This window comes from Chiloscyllium plagiosum, chromosome 22, assembly GCF_004010195.1.
Source record: "Chiloscyllium plagiosum isolate BGI_BamShark_2017 chromosome 22, ASM401019v2, whole genome shotgun sequence".
Taxonomy (NCBI): Eukaryota; Metazoa; Chordata; class Chondrichthyes; order Orectolobiformes; family Hemiscylliidae; genus Chiloscyllium; species Chiloscyllium plagiosum.
In genome coordinates this window covers 15,152,353-15,172,447 of record NC_057731.1, presented here as the reverse complement: position 1 = coordinate 15,172,447, position 20,095 = coordinate 15,152,353, and the positions used below count along the sequence as shown (strand labels likewise).

The window sequence follows — 20,095 nt, the reverse complement described above, 5'->3', positions numbered from 1 at the left end:
CCTATTTTCCCAGATATTTTAAATAAGAATGAGAGCAACCATGGTAACGGAGTAATTTTCCATCTTGAGCTGATGAGGTGAAGCAACTTCTAACGTTGCCATGCAGATATTATTTGAACAAAGTTCTGAATATAAATGCATATAAATATAATTTCATTACCAGCACTCTAAAAAATAAAGCTCTTTAGAACTTGGATGCTGTTGCTTTTATTCTTTCAAATTCAATTTGCCTGCAACAATCCCATTATACTTATTGGATAATATATTCAGATTATCCTACCATAAGTTGAAGCAACTGATCAAGTGACATGACAAAATACTTATTACACAGTCAGTGGTTAGGATCAGGAGTGCAGTGCCTTACTGCATGGTGCAGACAGATCCAAGGACTTCCAGAAGAGAATGGATAATTAGCTGAAGAGAAAAAATCTGCAGGACCACAGAGGAAAAGCAAGGTAATAGGACTGGGTGAGCTGTTTTTGCACAGACACAATGACCTCTCTCACACATGCTGTGGCCATATTATAATTCCATAATTCACTTCTCATAATTCAAATCTTCTGCTTGCACAGCATAACACAATATCGTTGGCATTCTCAAAGTAATGTAGGCCTGAAAATGTGCAATTCAAGCATTTAAAATGCAATCTTAAAGAAACATGCTGAAAATTAGCAGTGCTTATAGGGTCCATTATGCAACTAAACTCACTGACACTCACTAACATATAACCCATTTAGGCCCACAGGCAAATTAGAGAATCAGTTAGTTGTTTTTGACAAGATAAAAGAAATGCAAAAGTTAGTAAATTAAGCACTCTCCTGTATCTGTAGGCAAAACATTCTCTCACTGCGGGTCTTAATAAGTGCTTTGCAGTAACTTACAAAATGTAGTTTGAATTTAGAAATTTTAATTAAGGTTGGATCAACCAACAATGGGGGAATGAACCAGTTGTGTGACTGGAACAGAATGTAGCTGTCCCAGTCACACAACCAGAGTCTGATCTGACAAATCAAAAGTTTGCCTTTTTTTAAAAATTATAACCTGAACGTTTAAAATTGTTTTGTTTAAAACAATTGTTTATACTGAAGTAAATTATATATTTGCATTTAAAGCCTGAATATTTTCTGTTTTTGGGGAAAAGGCAGTACTGCAGTAGTGTCATCACTGAATTTGAAATCCAGAATCTTGGACATGAGTTCAAACCTCACCATGGCAGATGGTGAAATTTTTTTATGATTTGGAGAAAGGAAACAAATGTACTGTAGCCAAATTCACAGACAACATAAAAATAGATAAGTAGGTGGAAAGGCAAGTTGCGAGAAGGATACACACAGCTTACAGAGAGATACTGATGGTTAAGTGGCCAAAACGTTGGCAAATGGGAGTATAATGTGAGAATACATGAAGCTGTTCATTTTAGATGAGAAAATAAAACAACACATTTTTAAATGGAGAAAAACTGCAAAACAAATGGCAACACTCAACCTACTCTTGGGAAATAGGGCAGGACAGGTGACAGAGGTGACAGTAGGGGAGCACTTTGGGGCTAGTGACCACAGTTCCGTTAATTTTAAAATAGTTATGGAGAGGGACAAAACTGATCCACAGGTTCAAGTTCTAAACTGGGGCAAAGCAAATTTTGATGGAATTAGACAGGAGCTTGCAGGGGTTGATTGCAGTCATTTGTTTGCAGGCAAAGGGGCCTCCTGCAAGTGAGACAGCTAGAGTTCAAGATCTGTATGTTCCTGTGAGAAAGGGCAAAGTTGGCAGGAATGGGGAACTCTAGATGACAAGAAATATTGAGGCTTTGACCAGAAAAAAGGAGGATACATGGCTCAAGTACAGGTAGCTGGGACCAAGGGAATCCATGCAGGTATACAGGAGCTTACTGATGAAAGAAATCAGGAGCGCGAAAAGGGGGCACAACGAATCCTTGGCTGAGAAGATTAGGGTGAATCCAAAGAGGTTCTTTAAGTATATTAAAGGAAGAAGAATAACTAGATTAAAACAAAAAAGGACCATTCACGGACCAAAGTGGACATGTATGTGTAGAACCGCAGGAGACGGGCGAAGTCCTCAATGAATATTTATCCTCTGTGTTTACTGTGGAGAAAGACACGAAGACTTGGGAACTTGGGCAAGTTAGTGGTCATTTCTTGGGGACAGTTCATATCACAATAGAGGTGCTGTTCGACATATTAGAATGCACGATGGTGGATAAATCTCCCGGCCTGGACCAGATATATTCAAAACACTACAAGAGGCGAGAGAAGAAATTGCGGGGTCCTGGCTGCTATTTTTGCATCATCGTTAGCCACGGGTGAGGTCCTGGAAGATTGGAGGCTAGCAATAGAGTTAGATTCTGAGATAAGATATACATGCATTTGGAAAGACAGGGCTTGATTAGAAGCAGTCAGCATGGCTTTGTGCATGAGAGATCATGCCTCACAGTTCTTTGATGAAGTGACCAAGCAGCTTGATGAGGGCAGGGCGGTAGACGTGGTCTATATGGATTTCAGTAAAGCCTTTGATAATGTTCCATGTGATCGGCTGCCTTGGAAGGTTAGATCACGTGGGAGCTGGCAAATTGGATACACAATTGGTTTGATGATAGAAAGCAGAGGGTAATAGTGGAAGGATGCTTGTCGGACTGGAAGCCTGTGACTAGTGGAGTGCCTTAGGGGTCGGTACTGGTCCCATTACTGTTCGTTATCTACATCAATGATTTGGCTGAGAATGTACAAGGCATGATTAGTAAGTTTGCAGATGACACTAAAATAGGCAGTATCATGGACAGTGAGGACGGTTATCCGAAATTGCAGCAGGATCTTGATCAGCTGGGGAAGTGAGCAGAGAAATAACATATGGAGCTTAACATAGATAAGTGTGTGCTCTTGCATTTTGGAAGGTCAAATCAAAGCAGGGCTTTCATGGTGAATGGTAGGGCCTTAAGCAGTGTAGTGGAGTAGAGGGACCTTGGAGCTCAGGTGCATAAATCTCTGAAAGTGGAATCACAAGTAGACAGGGCAGTGAAAAAGGCTTTTAGCACACTGGCCATCATTAGTCAGGGCATGGAATATCGAAGTTGGGAAGTTATGTTGCAGTTGCACAGGACATTGGTGAGGCCGCATTTGGGAGTACTGGGTTCAGTTTTGGTCACCTTGCTATAGGAAGGATGTAATTAACCTGGAAAGAGTGCAGAAAAAATTTACAAAAATGCTGCCAAGATTCAATGGTCTGAGTTATAGGGACATTTTTCTTTACAGCGTAGGAGACTGAGGGGGGGATCTTATAGAAGTGTATAAGATCATGAGAGGAATGTATAGGGTGAATACACTCAGTTTTTTCCCCAGGTTTGAGGGATCACGGATTACAGGGCATCAGTTTAAGGTTAGAGAGCAAAGAGTAAAGGGGAAAGAGTAAAAAGGAACCTGAGGGGGCAACACTTTTACACAGAGGGTGGTATCCATATGGAATGAGCTGCCAGCGGAAGTTGTTTAGGCGGGGTACAATACCAACATTTAAATGAGGACAAATACATGGATAGGAAAGGATTAGAAGGATATGGGCCAAGTGCAGGGATATGAGATTAGTGTAGGTGGACATTTTGGGTCAAAGGGCCTTTCTCTGTGCTGTAGGATTCTGTGATTCTCAATGGGCTTGGGGGTACTTGTAAACAAAACACAAAGTTAGCACTCAGGTCCAGCAGGTAATCAGGAAGGCTAATGGAATGCTCTCTCTTATTTCAAGGGGGTTAAAGCATGAGAATAGGGAAATCTTACTGTAACTGTACAAGATATTAGTGAGACTACATCTGGAGAATGTTATTTAAGAAAAGACATTATTTCATTGGAGGCTGTTCAGAGAAGGGTAACTAGGACGATCCCCGGTTTGGAGGGACTTTCTAATGAACAAAGGGACTCTAATCATTACATTTCAATGAGATCACATCTATTGAATTTCATCGGATTCTTAAGGGCAAATTATGACACAGTAAATGCTGAGAGAATGTCTCTCCACAGGAAAGAGTTGGATTACAGTGCTTTGTCTCAGAATAAAGGGGCTTTAATTTAAGACTGAGATGAGGAGGAATTTCTTCTCTGAGAGAGCCGAGTGCCTCTGGAACTCTGTGCTTCAGACAACTATGGGAGCACAGTCCTTGTGTACATTTAAAACTGAGATAGATTAGTTTTTGATCAGCCGGGGAATCAAGGGTTATAGGGAAAAATGCAGGAAAGTAGACATGAGGAATATCAGATCAGCCACGATCCTATTAAATGGTGGAGCAGGTTAGAGGAGTCAAATGGTCTACTCCTGTTCCTATTTCTGATAGTCTTATGGTTTATATAACAAGCATGAAAACAGATTTAGAGAGTCAAACTGAATGCGCTGCAGTTCTTCCAAATGCAATTGGTCTGAAACCTTTTAAAACTGAATTTCATAACTGAAAGAATCACCAGTTTTAAATCTGAAAGCTTAATTTCTTTGAAAGTAACATCATTGGCAGAATTTTGAGCGCTTTAGATTAGGTTCCCTACAGTGTGGAAACAGTGCCCAACCAGTCCACACCAACCCTCCGAAGAGTAACCCATTCAGACCCATTTCCTTCTGACTAATGCACCTAACACTATGGAACAGGAAACAAATGGAAATCAGGAGCCCACGCTCCCAGCAGCTGGAGATTGCAGCCTCTGACATCAGGATAGCATCTGTTTTTGCTAGTACAATCGCAGAGACTTATTCCACTTTTACAGCCCCACCAAGAAAGTGTGGGCATTGCTGTAGCAGTCAGTGGACCATGAAGATGTTGCAATGTGAAGGTGACTGACAGCATTCACACCAAGCATAAAGTCACTGGCATCAGTGCCAACAGATATATCAGCACGGAGGAGAAAGCCTTCCATTTTAATTGATCTGGGGAATCAACATGTCATTTTGTGTATTTGGCCTATAGTTGAGGCACAGTACCATTAACTTCAACAAGCCTCTGCCCAGCCAGCAGCAGAAGTCATCTCCTTTCAAGCTGGCAGCTTTCACACAGTGGAGGAGCCAAGCTCCACATTGGGAAAATGGCTGCGGCTGCAAACCTGCCTTTCACTGGTGCCTTAATGCTGGAAATGGGCTGCTTACGTTTGTTAAAAAGCAGCTAGTGCACTTTCCCATCCTATCCTGGAAATTTGCCAAGGCAGAAGTATGCAGGATATTTGCTCACATAGATTCCTATTTCTGCACCTGCAAACCTCTCAAAGGGTTTGAAAAATTCAAACCCATGTTTGTACCGGTGTCCTTTTAATTCAGAACACAGCATAAGTTACAACTGCAGTACATGATATGATACCAAAATCTTCTCATTACTTAAAACCCATTAGAACCTACCTCTGGTTTGACCTCATAATTTCTGCTTTTAACAAGTCCAGAAATTATTTTGACCACAGCGAGGGAGGCCTGGCCAATTTTATCCTGCTTAAGAAGTTTTTCCACAGCTCCACAACACATTTCTGAAATCTGAAGAGACAACACAGGTCAAGCATCATTTCAAAGAAACATGAAACAACCCATCCCAGAATTTTACAAGATAAAATGGGATTTTCATACCATTGTACTGTAGATCAGTTTCACTTCCATATGAACACACCAATCAGGAGCAGCAATAAGTTAATAGGTCCCTCAATCCAGTCCCACTATTAAACAACCTCTACTCTTATTACTTTGGCCGAGGTCAGTTAATTCAACAGATTAAAACTGAGATTGACTAGTCTGCACAGCTCACTTATTCACTGCAGCACTAAGATCAGCAAAAGTATCTTCAAAACAATTCAAACCTGCATTATAATGGAGGATGTGTATTACATTCATAATGCATGAGAGGGCTTTTATATTTTAAAAAATACAAGTTTGAAACAATCAATATCACAAGATAGTGATGATTAAAACTAAATTATTATTCATTTATTCATGTTTGTGAAGGTTCTGATTTTTTTTGTTTATTGTAGGTATCTTTAAACAACTAAGCAGTTAACTGAACAATCCAGAGGAATAACTTTCTGCAACTATTTTGAAAAAGTAATTAAGAAATAAATTCTACCAAGTTTTTCACAGGCTAAGAGCTACAAGAAACTCTCCAGTCCATGTAACTCGGTCCTGCATTTAGTAAGGGACATTTTAAGCACTGGTTGTTTTTCTCCACTGGTGAAAAAAATCAGTTATCAGAACATCAAGATCAGTATTTGAAACTGAAGCAAACTAATGGGAACATATGCGTGCCTTGCTCCACAGTGTGCACCTCAATGGCTGACAAAGGAGAAAGGTTGCACATCCTTGTGAGAAAAGGGCTGTTGCTACACTGAAAAAAATACAGTGAAACCATCAGTTTAAGTTCTGTACTAAACTTATTTGAAACTGTGCATTTGAAGTAAAATTGTGAACTTAACCTCCTACACTCATATCAAGACAAATTAAAGTAAATTCAGATCAATAAATGGCTGGCATTGAATTACAAGAAAATCAATTAAGTAGTCATGAAGCCGACACAATGAGATAATAAAAATCAAATCACATTTTGAAAACTTCCGTTAAGAAAAGGATTGAACTTCCACTGGGTTCTTTTATTTATCAATCATAATTTCAACAGTAGAGCTGTGGAGACACAGGAAGACATTTTCCTGATATCTCCATGCTTCTTCTGCTAAAGCTCCAACAAATGAGCAGGTAGCCCACTGAATTTCTTGGTTTCTTCAGGTGGGTGATGTCATTTCCAGATCCTTTTTTCCCTTTTCATGGGAAGGTAGATAGGATCTAAATCAATGTGTTTATTGGTGGAGTTCTGGATAGAATGCCATTCCTCTAAGAATTCTCATGCATGTCTTTGTTTTGCCTGCCCTAGGATGTGTGTGTTGTCCCAAAGTGGTGTCCTTCTTTGTCTGTACATACAGAAACTAGTGATAGTGGGTTGTGTCTTTTGGTGGCCAGTTCGTGTTCATGTATCCTAGTGGCAAGTTTCCTGCTAGTTTGTCCAATGTAGTGTTTTTTTACAGTTCTTGCAAGGTATCTTGTTAGTTTTGCTGGTGTTATCTAATGGATCCTTTAGGTTCATTACTCGCTGTTTAAGTGTGTTGGTAGGTTTGTGGGCTACCATGATGCCAAGGGGTCTGAGTGGTCTGGAAGTCATTTCTGATATGTCTTTGACATAAGGTAATGTGGCTGTAGCTTTTGGTTGCATTGTGTCTGCTTGTTTGGGTTTGCTTCTGAGGAATCGGTAGTTTGTGTTTATTGGGCACCTGTTTTTCCTGAAAACATTGTATAGATATTTTTCTTCTGTTTTTTGTAGATCTTGGGTTCTGCAGCGTGATGTAGCTCGTTGAAATAATGTCTTGATGCAGCTCTGTTTGTGGATGTTGGAATGATTGCTTTTGAAGTTAAGTATTTGGTCCTTGTGCGTTGTCTTTCTATAGACATTGGCTTGAAGCTCTCTGTTGACCGTATGCTCAACTGTCACATCTAGGAATGGGAGTCTGTTGTCATTCTCCTCCTCTTTTGTGAATTTTATGCCTGTCAGGATATTGTTGATGGTGTCGTATATTTCCTCTAACTTGATCCGTTTTATGATGACTAAGGTGTCATCTACGTAACAGATCCAAAGTTTGGGTTGGATAGATGGGAGGGCAGCTTGTTCAGGTCTCTGCATTACTGCTTCCACAAGAACCCCGATATTGGTGATCCCATTGGTGTTCCGTTGACTTGTTTGTAGGTTTTATTATTGAAAGTGAAGTGGGTGCTGAGGCACAGGTCCACCAGCTTGAGGATATTGTCTTTGCTGATGAAGTTGGTGCTGTCGGGTGTTTGTAGTTCTGGTTTTCCTGGTAGGGATGCCAGTGTTTCTTTGGCCAGATCGACGTTAATGGAAAGGAGACCGTTATTTCATCTTCTTTTATCTTGGTGTCTTTGATGGTGTTCAGGAATTCTTGGGTAGAGTGAATGGAGTGGCGTGAATCTTCAATTAGGTGTTTTAGTTTTTGGTGGAGTCAACATTTTTTTAAACTTTAATCATTATGCATCACTTGACTTTAACAAATTAGAAATATACATAGAAAACAGATTTACCTTCTTTGATACATCATTCATAAGTGGAACAACCATTAAAGCAATGTTGTTATGGAAGTTAAAATGGGGCAAAGCCACTAATAGTTCACAAAGACATTTTACAGCTACTTCTGCAAGACCTTTGTATGCTTTTAATGAAACAACATCACTCTTCTTTTTCTTCATCTGCTTCCAATCTGTGTGTAGAAAAAAGAAAGTGCACTTAAATTCAGAAATGGCTAAATGCCAATAAAAGCTATATTGAACTGGCTTCCTTTATTAATGCTATCCTTCACTCTTCTCTATTTTTTATGACAATGACCAATACAATGTTTTTGCTTAGATACAGTTTAAAAACAGGACATTTTAGCAACAGTAACTGAACAGCTAGCTTGTCCAGTCACTCATGCCATTTAAAGGAAAGGCTTTTAATGAATTGAGCTTGGAATGCTATAAAACTGAATTTTATAGTTATACAGGGAAGGAGGAGGCATAATGGTAACATCACTGGACTAGTAATTCAGAGCCTCAGGTTAATGTTGTGTAGTTGTGGGTTTGAATCTCATTGTGGCAGAGGGAAAAAGTGAAATTTGATAAAACAAAATTCTGGAATTAAAAAATTAGCCTAATGGCAGCCACATAACAACCACTGTCAATTAACATAACAATACATCTTTTTCACTAACATCCTTTAGGAAAGGAAATCACCATCCTGTGACTCCAGACCAATAGCAATGTATTTGACTCTTAAGTATCATGTGGGTGATAGATGTTGGCCTCGCCTGCGACGTCCATATCCCACGAACAAATGTCAAATGCAACTTTCACTACCATAAACTTCTTTTTCTTGTGGATGCTCTGTGTTACTTTTGAAGAAATGTTGTCAGCCACTGGGAAATGATCAAGGCTGGTCAAACACGGGACACTTTGTAATAGCAAGACAGCAAGTACAACTCACTGCTTCCAATCAACAGGTTTAATATGTCAATACAAAGAGTGTTGAAGTGTTATCACTTGTCACCTAATTCTCGGTGCTCCAGTTACACAATTCACTGATCAAATCTCATCTGGATTCCACCAGATCACTCTGGTAAGTCACCAACACCAGGGACCCTGGTTCGATTCCAGCCTCGGGTGAATGACTGTGGAGTTTACACATTCTCCCAGTGTCTGTATGGGTTTCATCTCACAGTCCAACGATGTGCAGGCTCGGTGAATTGGCCATGCTAAATTGCCCATAGTGTTCAGGGATGTGCAGGCTAGGTGCATTAGTTGGAGCAAATGTAGACCAATACAGTAGGGGAATGGGTCTGGCAGGGATACTCTATGGAGGGTCAGTGTGGACTTGTTGGGCCAAATGGCCTGTTTCTACACTGTAAGGATTCTATGATTCTTACTAACTGCAGCGTCTTTGTTCGAGTGCCTACTGATATCAATTTGCAGCATATCCAGAATTTCCTCCCATTACCATTAGGAGGACCAAAGAACTCTTACTTGCTGCCTACCAAAAGTCCAAACCTTTACTTCGAGCTCTGTCCTTTTCTCCATTCTTGATTCAGGCTGAATCAAACAACAAATAACCACACAGTCCTATTTAACACAGGACTAAGCTGCAAATCTGACAATGCTATGAACAATATTATGTGTGGAAAAAGGCAGTTAAATAAGTTGCTGTCATTTGGACTACACTGCAAAACAATCAATCACAATTTCAGGTCACAATTTGAAGAAGAGAACTCCCAGAGTCCCAGTCAACATTCATTCTTCAACTAATCACCCCTAAAACAGAATAACTGGACACTGATCCATTTGTTATCTAGATTATTTTGCTCCAAAATCATCTATACTTCAAAACTAATTAATCAGCTGGTTGAAGTGCTTTTGGACTTGAAAGGAATCATCTAAAATGGAAATTCTATTTTAAGAGCCACTTTGGACCATCTCACACTATTCTCCAAATGATGCTCAGCATTAATCTTTTCCTATGTTAAGGACTAAGGGATGCTTTCTATAAAAGACATGGCAAGGATACAAGTTATTGTTACAGTATCTCTTTCCCCTTTCTTACAGAGGAAAGAGGAGTATAGAATTTGGAACTGATATTCTATAACTGACGAGAATTATTTTCAAATCCTTGTTTGAATGTTTTTATATAAAACCTGTAACAGCCTTAAAATCAGTACTCAAATTATGAAAACCAGGAAATGCAGTTTTATCTCTATTACAGATATCAAGTTCAATTCTCCATGCAATGTAATGGAGTCATTCTCAAATTGGGATCCATGACTGAAGACTTGTACAGTGTTTCCAAAAAAATAGTGTATCTAGCTAGAGAGTGAGAGAGAAAAAAAAATACAACAAGAAGGAACTAAAAGCAGCTAGCTGGCTATTCTACATATATTTTATGTATGTATTGACGATAGTTAATGTCCGTTCCACATGAATATCTGATATTCCAAATCCTGCCTAATTCTGAACACACACTTATCTTTCTGGTATGGAGTGCTCAGTTGTTATATTTTTTTAGCAGCCTTTAATATATTTTGGGTGGGGAGGTGAAGATGCAAGGCCTTCTGCTGTTAAGGCATTAGATTTTATTTAAAGCTTTACTATGTACAATAGTGTAAATTTCTTCAATTACTAAATAACAGAAACTGGGTTGAGTTTGGACAGATCCATTATAATACCAAAACTCAGATGTGTTAAATGAGTGTGAAAAACTGGAAGGAAGGAAAGCCATCTTTTTATAGAATAGCAACTTGCTTTAAACCTTAAGGGGATTATTAAAACACTCTGTAGAGATGGAACTCTACTATTTGAAACAAGATCCTTTAGTTGAAATAGGATAACAAATTATGTAATGGACTAATTGTATCACAGTAAAACAGCAAATTGGCCAATTAAATATGGCAACTCTAGGTGAAGCAACAATTTCAGTTTGGTTGAACATGATGTACATATTCATTCTGTTCCAAGTGGTAAGATTCTGGTCTGGTGGGTCTAAAAGTACAGCTATGCATGATATTTTTCTGTCAGTATACAAGACTTAACAGTTATCTCAGAAAGGAAAAAAAATTAGGAAATATAGTACTTTCATTACCATCAGACATTTCAAAGCATTTTACAGACAATGTAGTGCTTTTTGAAGATACTATGATAATGCAGGAAATGTGGCTGCCAATTTGTACTTAGCAAACTCCCCTCACTTCTGTGAAATAGTGCCATGGTATTCTTTTCCATCAAGCTAAGCAGGCAATTGGAGCCTTGAAACAGGAACCTTGAAACTCAGAGCAGTATATGCTATCAACTAAGCCATGGCTGGCACTCTTTGGCATAATTATAATTAATAATTTAGGTAATTTTATGAAGAAATGTATCTTACAGTACTGTAAACATTACATACCTTTAACTGTCTGTTCAAGATTTTCCAGGTAAAATTTGTACTGACATACTAAACCTTCTTCAAATTCTCTCAGGTGTTGGGTTTCTTTTTTAACCTGAAAATAAAAGATACAATATTTTTATATCTTGCAATTTCTCCCCCAGCACGCCAGTGTTGTTTATATCTAACTGACTGCATTTTAACTGCTGCAATGATGCTGAAGTCGCAAATAAATGGAGTGAAACAAGATAATCTCAACTGGTGCGATATAAGGAACTCAACAGAATCTCCTCCGACCAATTACAGTATAATTGTTAAGGAATGCATCGATAGGACTGGCAATCAGAAAGTTAGGGAAATTATTTACTTTATTCCTTACGGTTTGACACTTTACAATGTTACATTCAAAGCTGTATATAACAAACATTATGTGACTTTGAATGTACCAAAATGAAGGTTACATGATGAATCCTTCCAAGCCAGTTTATGGTCATATACTGCAAATAGTCACAAGCATAATCTATGGGTAAAATTGCCATAGTGCTACAAGACCACAGGGTTGCTTTCTTATTAGAGAGACCACCAGTGGTGGCTTAACCAGAGGATCACCATGCCTCAAGCAAGGGGAGGGGTTGAGAAGAAGAATCCTTTGTGATAACCTCAGCCAGTGTAGGAATTAAGCTCACGTTGTTGACACCACTCTGCATTGCAATCTAGCTATTCAGCCAACTGAGCTGAAGCTCTTTTAACTAAGAAAGAAATATTATATTTGCAATGCCTGCACCTTCATTAGTTACGTATAGAAATATATTATAAAACACAGCTTTATTGATCAGTGTTCAGCTGGTAACTGACTACAGAAATATCAAATTGCATCTTATCAGTCTTTGGTGCCATGAATATTAGCAATCTGAATTAGGGCTGAACTTTGCATCCAATATTCACTCTAATTTTTTGTGGTGGCTCCTACACGTACATTTAAACCACAGCTTCCATTGAACAGAAGTCATACAGAAATATTTTTGCAATGTGTTTATTCATGTGTGCATTTATGTTATTTTACAGTTCCAAGTATTCTGTCTGCTGAAACAAACAAAATTGTTTACTCATTTCAGAAATCTGGGGATCCATTCAACGGTGATGCTGCATAGATCTTGTTTAACACACAATCAAAATTTGACAACGGCCATTGCTTCATTCCTTTGTTGGCAGTTTTTTTTACATCTATCTTTATTTGTCATTCAATGATTGTATAATGTATCCCGGTTGATACTTTGGCCAGAGGAAATGTACTACTTGTCAAAATTATCTATTTCAATCTATTTCTGCATTTAGACTTAATCTACACTCTGTCAGGACTTAAAGCTTGAAATGTTACACAAATGTCCAGAAGAATGGACATTTACTGAAACTATACTACTGCTCCTTGGATGCTGCCTGAACTGTTGTGCTCTTCCAGCACCACTAATCCAGAATCTGGTTTCCAGCATCTGCAGTCATTGTTTTTACCCATTTACTGAAACTAGTCAGCTTTTAGGACAGAATCCACTAAATCACTGAATGTCTGAATGGAACTCATCCAGATTTCTTCCACAACCATATACTTGAAATCAGAACATCATTCACATATCTTTGTGGCCATACGTTCTTCAAGGTTCGATATAAAAGTGAAATATTTCAATATCAGTTGCACAAATCTCTCTTTTCTGAATTCATAATCAGTGATCTTGACAATTGTAGCCTAATTAATGCATGCCACTTCAGCAATTCCTCTTTGGGAAATCTGCTGTCCAGGTTGCCACATCGCAGTTGAATAAATTGAAGGATTGCAGCAGCATCAGCATCATTGTCCACAACAGCCAAAACCTTCTTTATTCCAACAAACGCATTATCCTAGATAGATACGGAGCCTTCAGTTTACTCTCTTGGCCTCTGCAAAATGCATAATTTCAACTGTTATCAAACAAATCCTCTGACATACCGATGCCAATTCACCAGAACATTGTTCAGAGCTGTCAATGCAATATTGTGATTCTGTGAGCATTTTAGACAATATTTGTTTATTGGATCATTGCATTTAGTCACTTGCTTGGATCAAGATATTGTAGTTGCACATTAGTGCACTTAATGCAAACTGTTTTGATAGCCACGTCAATTCATTCACAAGTTGAAATGCCACTGCATCACATTGTGCGACTCTGGCAAATTCTTCGAATGGTCTTTCCTTTGTAGATGATCTGCTGAATATTATATAATGTTCTTAGAAGATGTCTGTATCTTGCACAACCAAGTCCTGCTTCCAAACACCCTCTATTCCGAGCTCTTCTCGTGAGCAACACAATGCTGTTCCAATAAATGTTTGGCTGCAAGAGTGTGGAGTTGATGCCCAAGGTCAGCCACAGTCAGACTGAATGGCAGCACAGGCTACATGGTCTGCTATATGGTCTGCTCTTGTTTCTACCATGTGTTCTAAAGGCAGGTGATCCCAATATCAGGACCATGGCTGAAGACCTGAATAATTGTTCAATGATTCACATCAACCACAACTTAACAGCATCTAGTTCTAACAAAAAAAATGTGCAAAGTGCCCACAGTTTAAGTGCTTGAGCAATGTTCCCTAGAAACCCAACATAGATTGCTGTCATGTTTGATGGCTCCTAACAAGAAACATACAAGTGAATTTTCCTCTGATATCAGTGGTCTTCCTTATTTACAGTCAAATATAAGGGACCTGGGTGACATGACCCAGTAGGTAGCAATCTCTCATGGTGCAACATGTCTAGTTGTCAATGATTTTCAAAACTACTTACCTTTCCAGCAAGCTTTCCCTCAGAAGGACAGCAAACTCCTCAATACCAAAGGATGAAATGCAACCTCCACATTCACTACACTACTGTCATTAGTTTAACGGCCAGCTGCAGGTTTGCCAGACCTTCCAATTCTCAACTGACTGCAATACATGCTGAATTTTATAACTGAGTCTTTCTTGTCCCTATAGCATAAAGCCCACTCAAATTAGCAGTAACCAGGCCATGCTACATTACTCTGTTTAATCACAATGAACCAACCGAAACTAACAGCAAATTAAGAAGATACTATTTCATCAAAACAGTGCCTGGGAAGTTGCTACCAGAGAATGTATGTAGGGAGAAGCGCAATTACACATTTACAATCAGCTCTAATATAATGTAGCTACAGATATTGATAAATGGAAAAAGGAAGTCCATGCAGATGCAATTGATTTTTTAAATGTATTAAATGCGCGTCAAATCCAACTGGTTTCAAATTACAAAATGACCCTCCTAGCTACTATAATGGAATAGCCCAAAATTAAAATCCAACAACAGTGCAAAAATCTGCATTCTCCATAATGGAATGCAAGTAAAAATATGATATTCAGGCCATTGCTACTGTGTAATACAGCTCATTCAAGTAAATCATATGGATTCATATCCTGACAAAAGGAGTATCAATCACCATTTTGAAAACTTTAATTGGGGCTAGCATTCACAGAAGGTGAAAAAGTTTCAGGCTTCTATTTCCATTTGAGCAAAACGGTGTTTACTAGTTTCATGCAAAAAATATCAAGCACAAAATGTCATGATTATGCTCACCAGATGAAGTTGCTTTATAGTCACTCCTCTTTAGGAGCACCTCTTCTACTTAGAAGGACTTAGCAGGCTTAAGAGAACACAATCTCCTGCATGTTACCTTTCAAGCCTCCACATGTATGAACACAAAAATGAAAACTGGCATTCCACTGCAGTACCGAAGGAGTGCAGCTGCTGTCGTTTGAATGGGGCATTGAACTGGGACCCTGTCTACCCTCTCAGATGGGGCGAAAGGATCCTATGGCATGGTTCTGAAACACAGTCAGTGAGTCCTTTCTAGAGTCGTGAAGAATATTAATCCCTCATTCAACAATTTAACAAGATCACTCTACTTGATCATGAAAACATGCACTGTATGCAAGGTTCAGTAATAAGGTAAAAACAATAACTGCAGATGCTGGAAACCAGATTCTGGATTAGTGGTGCTGGAAGAGCACAGCAGTTCAGGCAGCATCCAAGGAGCAGCGAAATCGACGTTTTGGGCAAAAGCCCTTTATCAGGAACAAAGGCAGAGAGAAGGTTAAGTAATAGGTTATAGAGTCACAGAGTCATAGAGATGCACAGACCCTTCAGTCCAACCCGTCCATGCCGACCAGTTATCCTAACCTAATCTCATCCCATTTGTCAGCTCTTGGCCCACATCCCTCTAAACCCTTCCTTATCATACCCCCATTCGGATGCCTTTTAAATGTTGCAATTGTACCAGTCTCCACCACTTCCTCTGGCAGTTCATTCCATACATTCACAACCCTCTGCGTGAAGAAGTTGCCCCATAGGTGCCTTTACATCTTTCCCCTCTCCCCCTAAACCTATGCCCTTTAGTTCTGGACTCACCCACGCCAGAGAAAAGACTTTGTCTATTTATCCTATCTATGCCCCTCATAATTTTGTAAACCTCTATAAGGTCACCCCTCAGCCTCCAACGCTCCAGGAAAAACAGCCCCAGTCTGTTCAGCCTCTCCCTGTAGCTCAAATCCTTCAACCCTGGCAACATCCTTGTAAATCTTTTCTGAACCCTTTCAAGTTTCACAACATCCTTTCAATAGGATGGAGACCAGGATTACATGCAATATTCCAAAAGTGGCCTAACGAATGACCTGTACAGCCACAGCATGACCTTCCAACTCCTATACTCAATACTCTAACCAATAAAGGAAAACATGCCAAACGTCTTCCTGCGACTCTACTTTCAAGGAGCTATGAACCTGCACTCCAAGGTCTCTTTGTTCAGCAACACGCCCAAGGACCTTTCCATTAACTGTATAAGTCCTACTAAGATCTGCTTTCCCAAAATGCAGCACCTCACATTTATATAAACTCCATCTGATCAGGTTCCTGTTGTTCTCAGAGGTAACCTTTTTTCACTGTCCACTACGTCTCCAAATTTGGTGTCAGCTACAAACTTACTAACTATACCTCCTATGTTCACATCCAAATCTTTATATAAATGACGAAAAGTAATGGACATGGCATTGATCCTTGAAAAGCAACCCTACACCACCAGCCTGTCTTTTACCTTTGAGCCAGTTCTGTATCCAAATGGCTAGTTCTCTTTCAAACGCCTTACTGAAATCCACATAGATCACGTCCACTGCTCTATCCTCATCAATCCTTTTTGTTATTTCTTCAAAAAACTCAATCAAGTTCGCGAGACATGATTTCACGTGCACAAAGCCATGCGGACTATGCCTAATCAGTCCTTGCCTTTCCAAATACATGTAAACCCTGTCCCTCAGGATTCCTCCAACAACATGCCCACCACTAACGTGAGGCTCACCGGTCTACCATTCCCTGACTTTTCCTTACCACCTTTCTTAAATAGTGGTGCCATGCTAGCCAACCTCCAGGCTTCCAGCAGCTCACCTATGACTATCAACAATACAAATATCACAGCAGGGAACCCACAATCACTTCCCTAGCCTCCCATAGAGTGCCAGGGTACACCTGATTAGTTTCTGGGGATTTATCCCTTTTTATAGATCGATGGATTAATGATTACTTTATACAGTTTGTAATAATCCGATTCTGCCTGAATTCAAATATCTAGTTTTAAGATCAGTGTCACATAATATCAATCACTGGAGAAGTAATGGAAGGAAGTCTGCCATCCTTTCCAGGTCTGACCTGTGTGATTCCAGGCCCACAGCAACGGGGCTCAGTCTTAAATTCCCTCTGAAATGACCATGTTCAAGTGGCAATTAAGGATGGGCAATAACTATTCGCCCAGTTAGCGACATTCTGACCACATGAATGAAAAGACAGGGCTCTTGTGGCACAGTGGCAATGCTCCTACCTCTGAACTGGGAGCACTGGGTTCAAGTCCCAGAGGTGTCTAGAACATCTTTGAATGATGAAATGTCTAATATCTAATCAGAAATAATACATTGATCAGCATCTGAAAAAAAGACAGTTGCTAATGATGCAACTGATATTTCTAACATTTTTTGTTTTTATTCAATTATATTAACATAGCATTCCAGTTGTTACAACTTTTAAATGACAATAAAAAAGAAAAAAAAGTCCATCAAAAGCCTATGTCAATGTATTACGAAACATTTCTGAATTTCCTGGAAAAGATTCCAAGTAGAATTTCGCAAGAAATTAATGCATCTTAGATTACTTACAGTGTGGAAACAGGCCCTTCGGCCCAACAAGTCCATACCGACCCGCCGAAGCGCAACTGACCCATACCCCTACATTTACCAATTCACCTAACCTGCACATCTTTGGACTGTGGGAGGAAATGGGGAGAATGTGCAAACTCCACAAAGTCAGTAGCCTGAGTCAGGAATTGAACCCGGGTCTCTGGCGCTGTGAGGCAGCAGTGCTAACCACTGTGCCACCGTGCCGCCCTTAAATCTGTAATAATACATGCAGTTATAATTAGATTTATGCAAATCTCATTCATAGTTTTCAACACAATTAATCAATTCCACATTGTAGAGCATTCTTCCAGCTTAGTTTTTGCTGGTCCCTCAACAAATCATATGCTAAATAGTCAATTAAAATATTGCAGCACTAGATGGCGAAAAGAGCAAAGAGTTCATTGTTTTATAAGCAAAACCAGTGCAGTATTTTGAAACCTCAATTCAGGTACCAAGTAATCCCAAAACTAAACTAAATGTCATTTGTTTTTAAATTAACTTGTTCTTTACCTGTTATTTGAAAAATAAGCACATTTTTGAACATCAGCTCCATATACACTGTGTCCAACATTAACACAACAATTTGGAAACTTGAATGAATGGCAGATTACCACATGTCAGAATCATGATCTGAGTAAGGCTTTCTTCCTTGAGGCTGCTTTTCCATCTTCATGTACTGGAATAACTCTCCAATGCTTATTATTTTAATAGAAATGTCCGAGAGTGAGAGAAAAAGAAAAATAGGAATATATTCCCATGGAATTTTAAATATTTTAGGAATGGAAATTGTTGGAGGTTTTGTTTTAAAAGGAAAATTGATAATTTGCTGAAATTTATGCCATCTCTGTCTAGATAACCCCACTAGAAGGTACACAACTATGATTTGGGAGGACCTTTCAAGTCCAAAGATGTAGATTAACCATGCTAAATTTCCCCACAGTCTCCAGGGAACTGCAGGCTAGGTGCTTTACCCATGGAAAATGTGGGGTTACGGGGAATTGGGTCTAGGTGGGATGATTTTCGGAGGATCGGTGCAGATTTGATGGACCGAATGGCTTCTTCCACAGTATAGATATTCTATGAGCTAACCATTGCAGTGTGGACGTTCAGCTGTAATTTAAGAACTACTCAATCACAAGTAATACTAGGAAGCGGAGAGTAGAGAAACACCCTCTACCCTCTGGAGAATAAACCCATATCAGACTCTTTTGGTTCTTTCTATACGATCACTATCATCACTAATGGTAGTTAGTTGTTGTTTTTCTCTGCTTTAGTGAATTTCATGCCAGTAAGGGTATTATTGTTGGTCTTGAAGGCTTCCTCTAATTTGTTTTGTTTGGTGATGATCACTGTCATCACTAAACGAAACAAATTAGAGGAAGTCTTTACGACCATCAATAATACCCTTACTGGCATGAAATTCACTAAAGCGGAGAAAAACAACAATAAAAATTGCCATTCCTAGATGTCATAGTACAATGAACAGCAAATGGGGATCTTCAAACCAGCGTCTACAGGAAAACAACACATACGGACCAAATAATGAACTACAGAAGCAATCACCCCAACACCCACAAACGAAGCTGCATTAGAACATTATTTCAACAAGCCACCACACACTGCAGCACAGAGGAACTATGCAGAACAGAGGAATATCACCTATACAGTGTATTCAAAAAGAATGAGTACCCACTGAACACTCCACCGATTTTTCAGCAACAAACCCAAACAAGCAGACAAAACACACCCAGAAACCCAAGCCACTCTCCCCTACATCAAGACATCTCAGAAACTACTACCAGACAATACAGACCTCTTGGCATCATGGTAGCCCACAAAACCACCGACACACTAAAACAGCAGCTAATGAAAGACCCTATACAGACAACAAGCAAAACTAATGTCATTTACAAAATATCTTGCAAGAACTGTAACAAACTCTACATTGGACAAACAGGCTGAAAACTGTGTGGAGTTTGCACGTTCTCCCCGTGTCTGCGTGGGTTTCCTCCGGGTGCTCCAGTTTCCTCCCACAGTCCAAAGATGTGCAGGTAAGGTGAATTGGCCATGCTAAATTGCCCGTAGTGTTAGGTAAGGGGTAAATGTAGGGGTGAAAATATGTTGCTGGAAAAGCGCAGCAGGTCAGGCAGCATCCAGGGATCAGGAGAATCGACGTTTCGGGCATAAGCCCTTCTTCAGGATTGAGGAAAGTGTGTCCAGCAGGCTAAGATAAAAGGTAGGGAGGAGGGACTTGGGGGAGGGGCGTCGGAAATGCGATAGGTGGAAAGAGGTCAAGGTGAGGGTGATAGGTCAGACTGGGGTGGGGGCGGAGAGGTCAGGAAGAAGATTGCAGGTTAGGAAGGCGGTGCTGAGTTCGA

The 20,095-nt window shown here is 39.6% G+C and overlaps 1 protein-coding gene across 1 annotated transcript in view; it reads right to left on the bottom strand.

The window, feature by feature from the left end:
- The window catches only part of noc3l (NOC3-like DNA replication regulator), a 60,802-nt gene that overhangs the window by 15,398 nt on the left and 25,309 nt on the right, over window positions 1-20,095 (bottom strand). The window contains exons 8-10 of the mRNA XM_043712463.1: window positions 11,483-11,576; window positions 8,101-8,276; window positions 5,377-5,505 (exon numbers count right to left, since the gene is read on the bottom strand). Of these exons, the coding sequence (XP_043568398.1) occupies window positions 5,377-5,505; window positions 8,101-8,276; window positions 11,483-11,576 (399 nt within the window). The remainder of the gene's footprint in view (window positions 1-5,376; window positions 5,506-8,100; window positions 8,277-11,482; window positions 11,577-20,095) is intronic.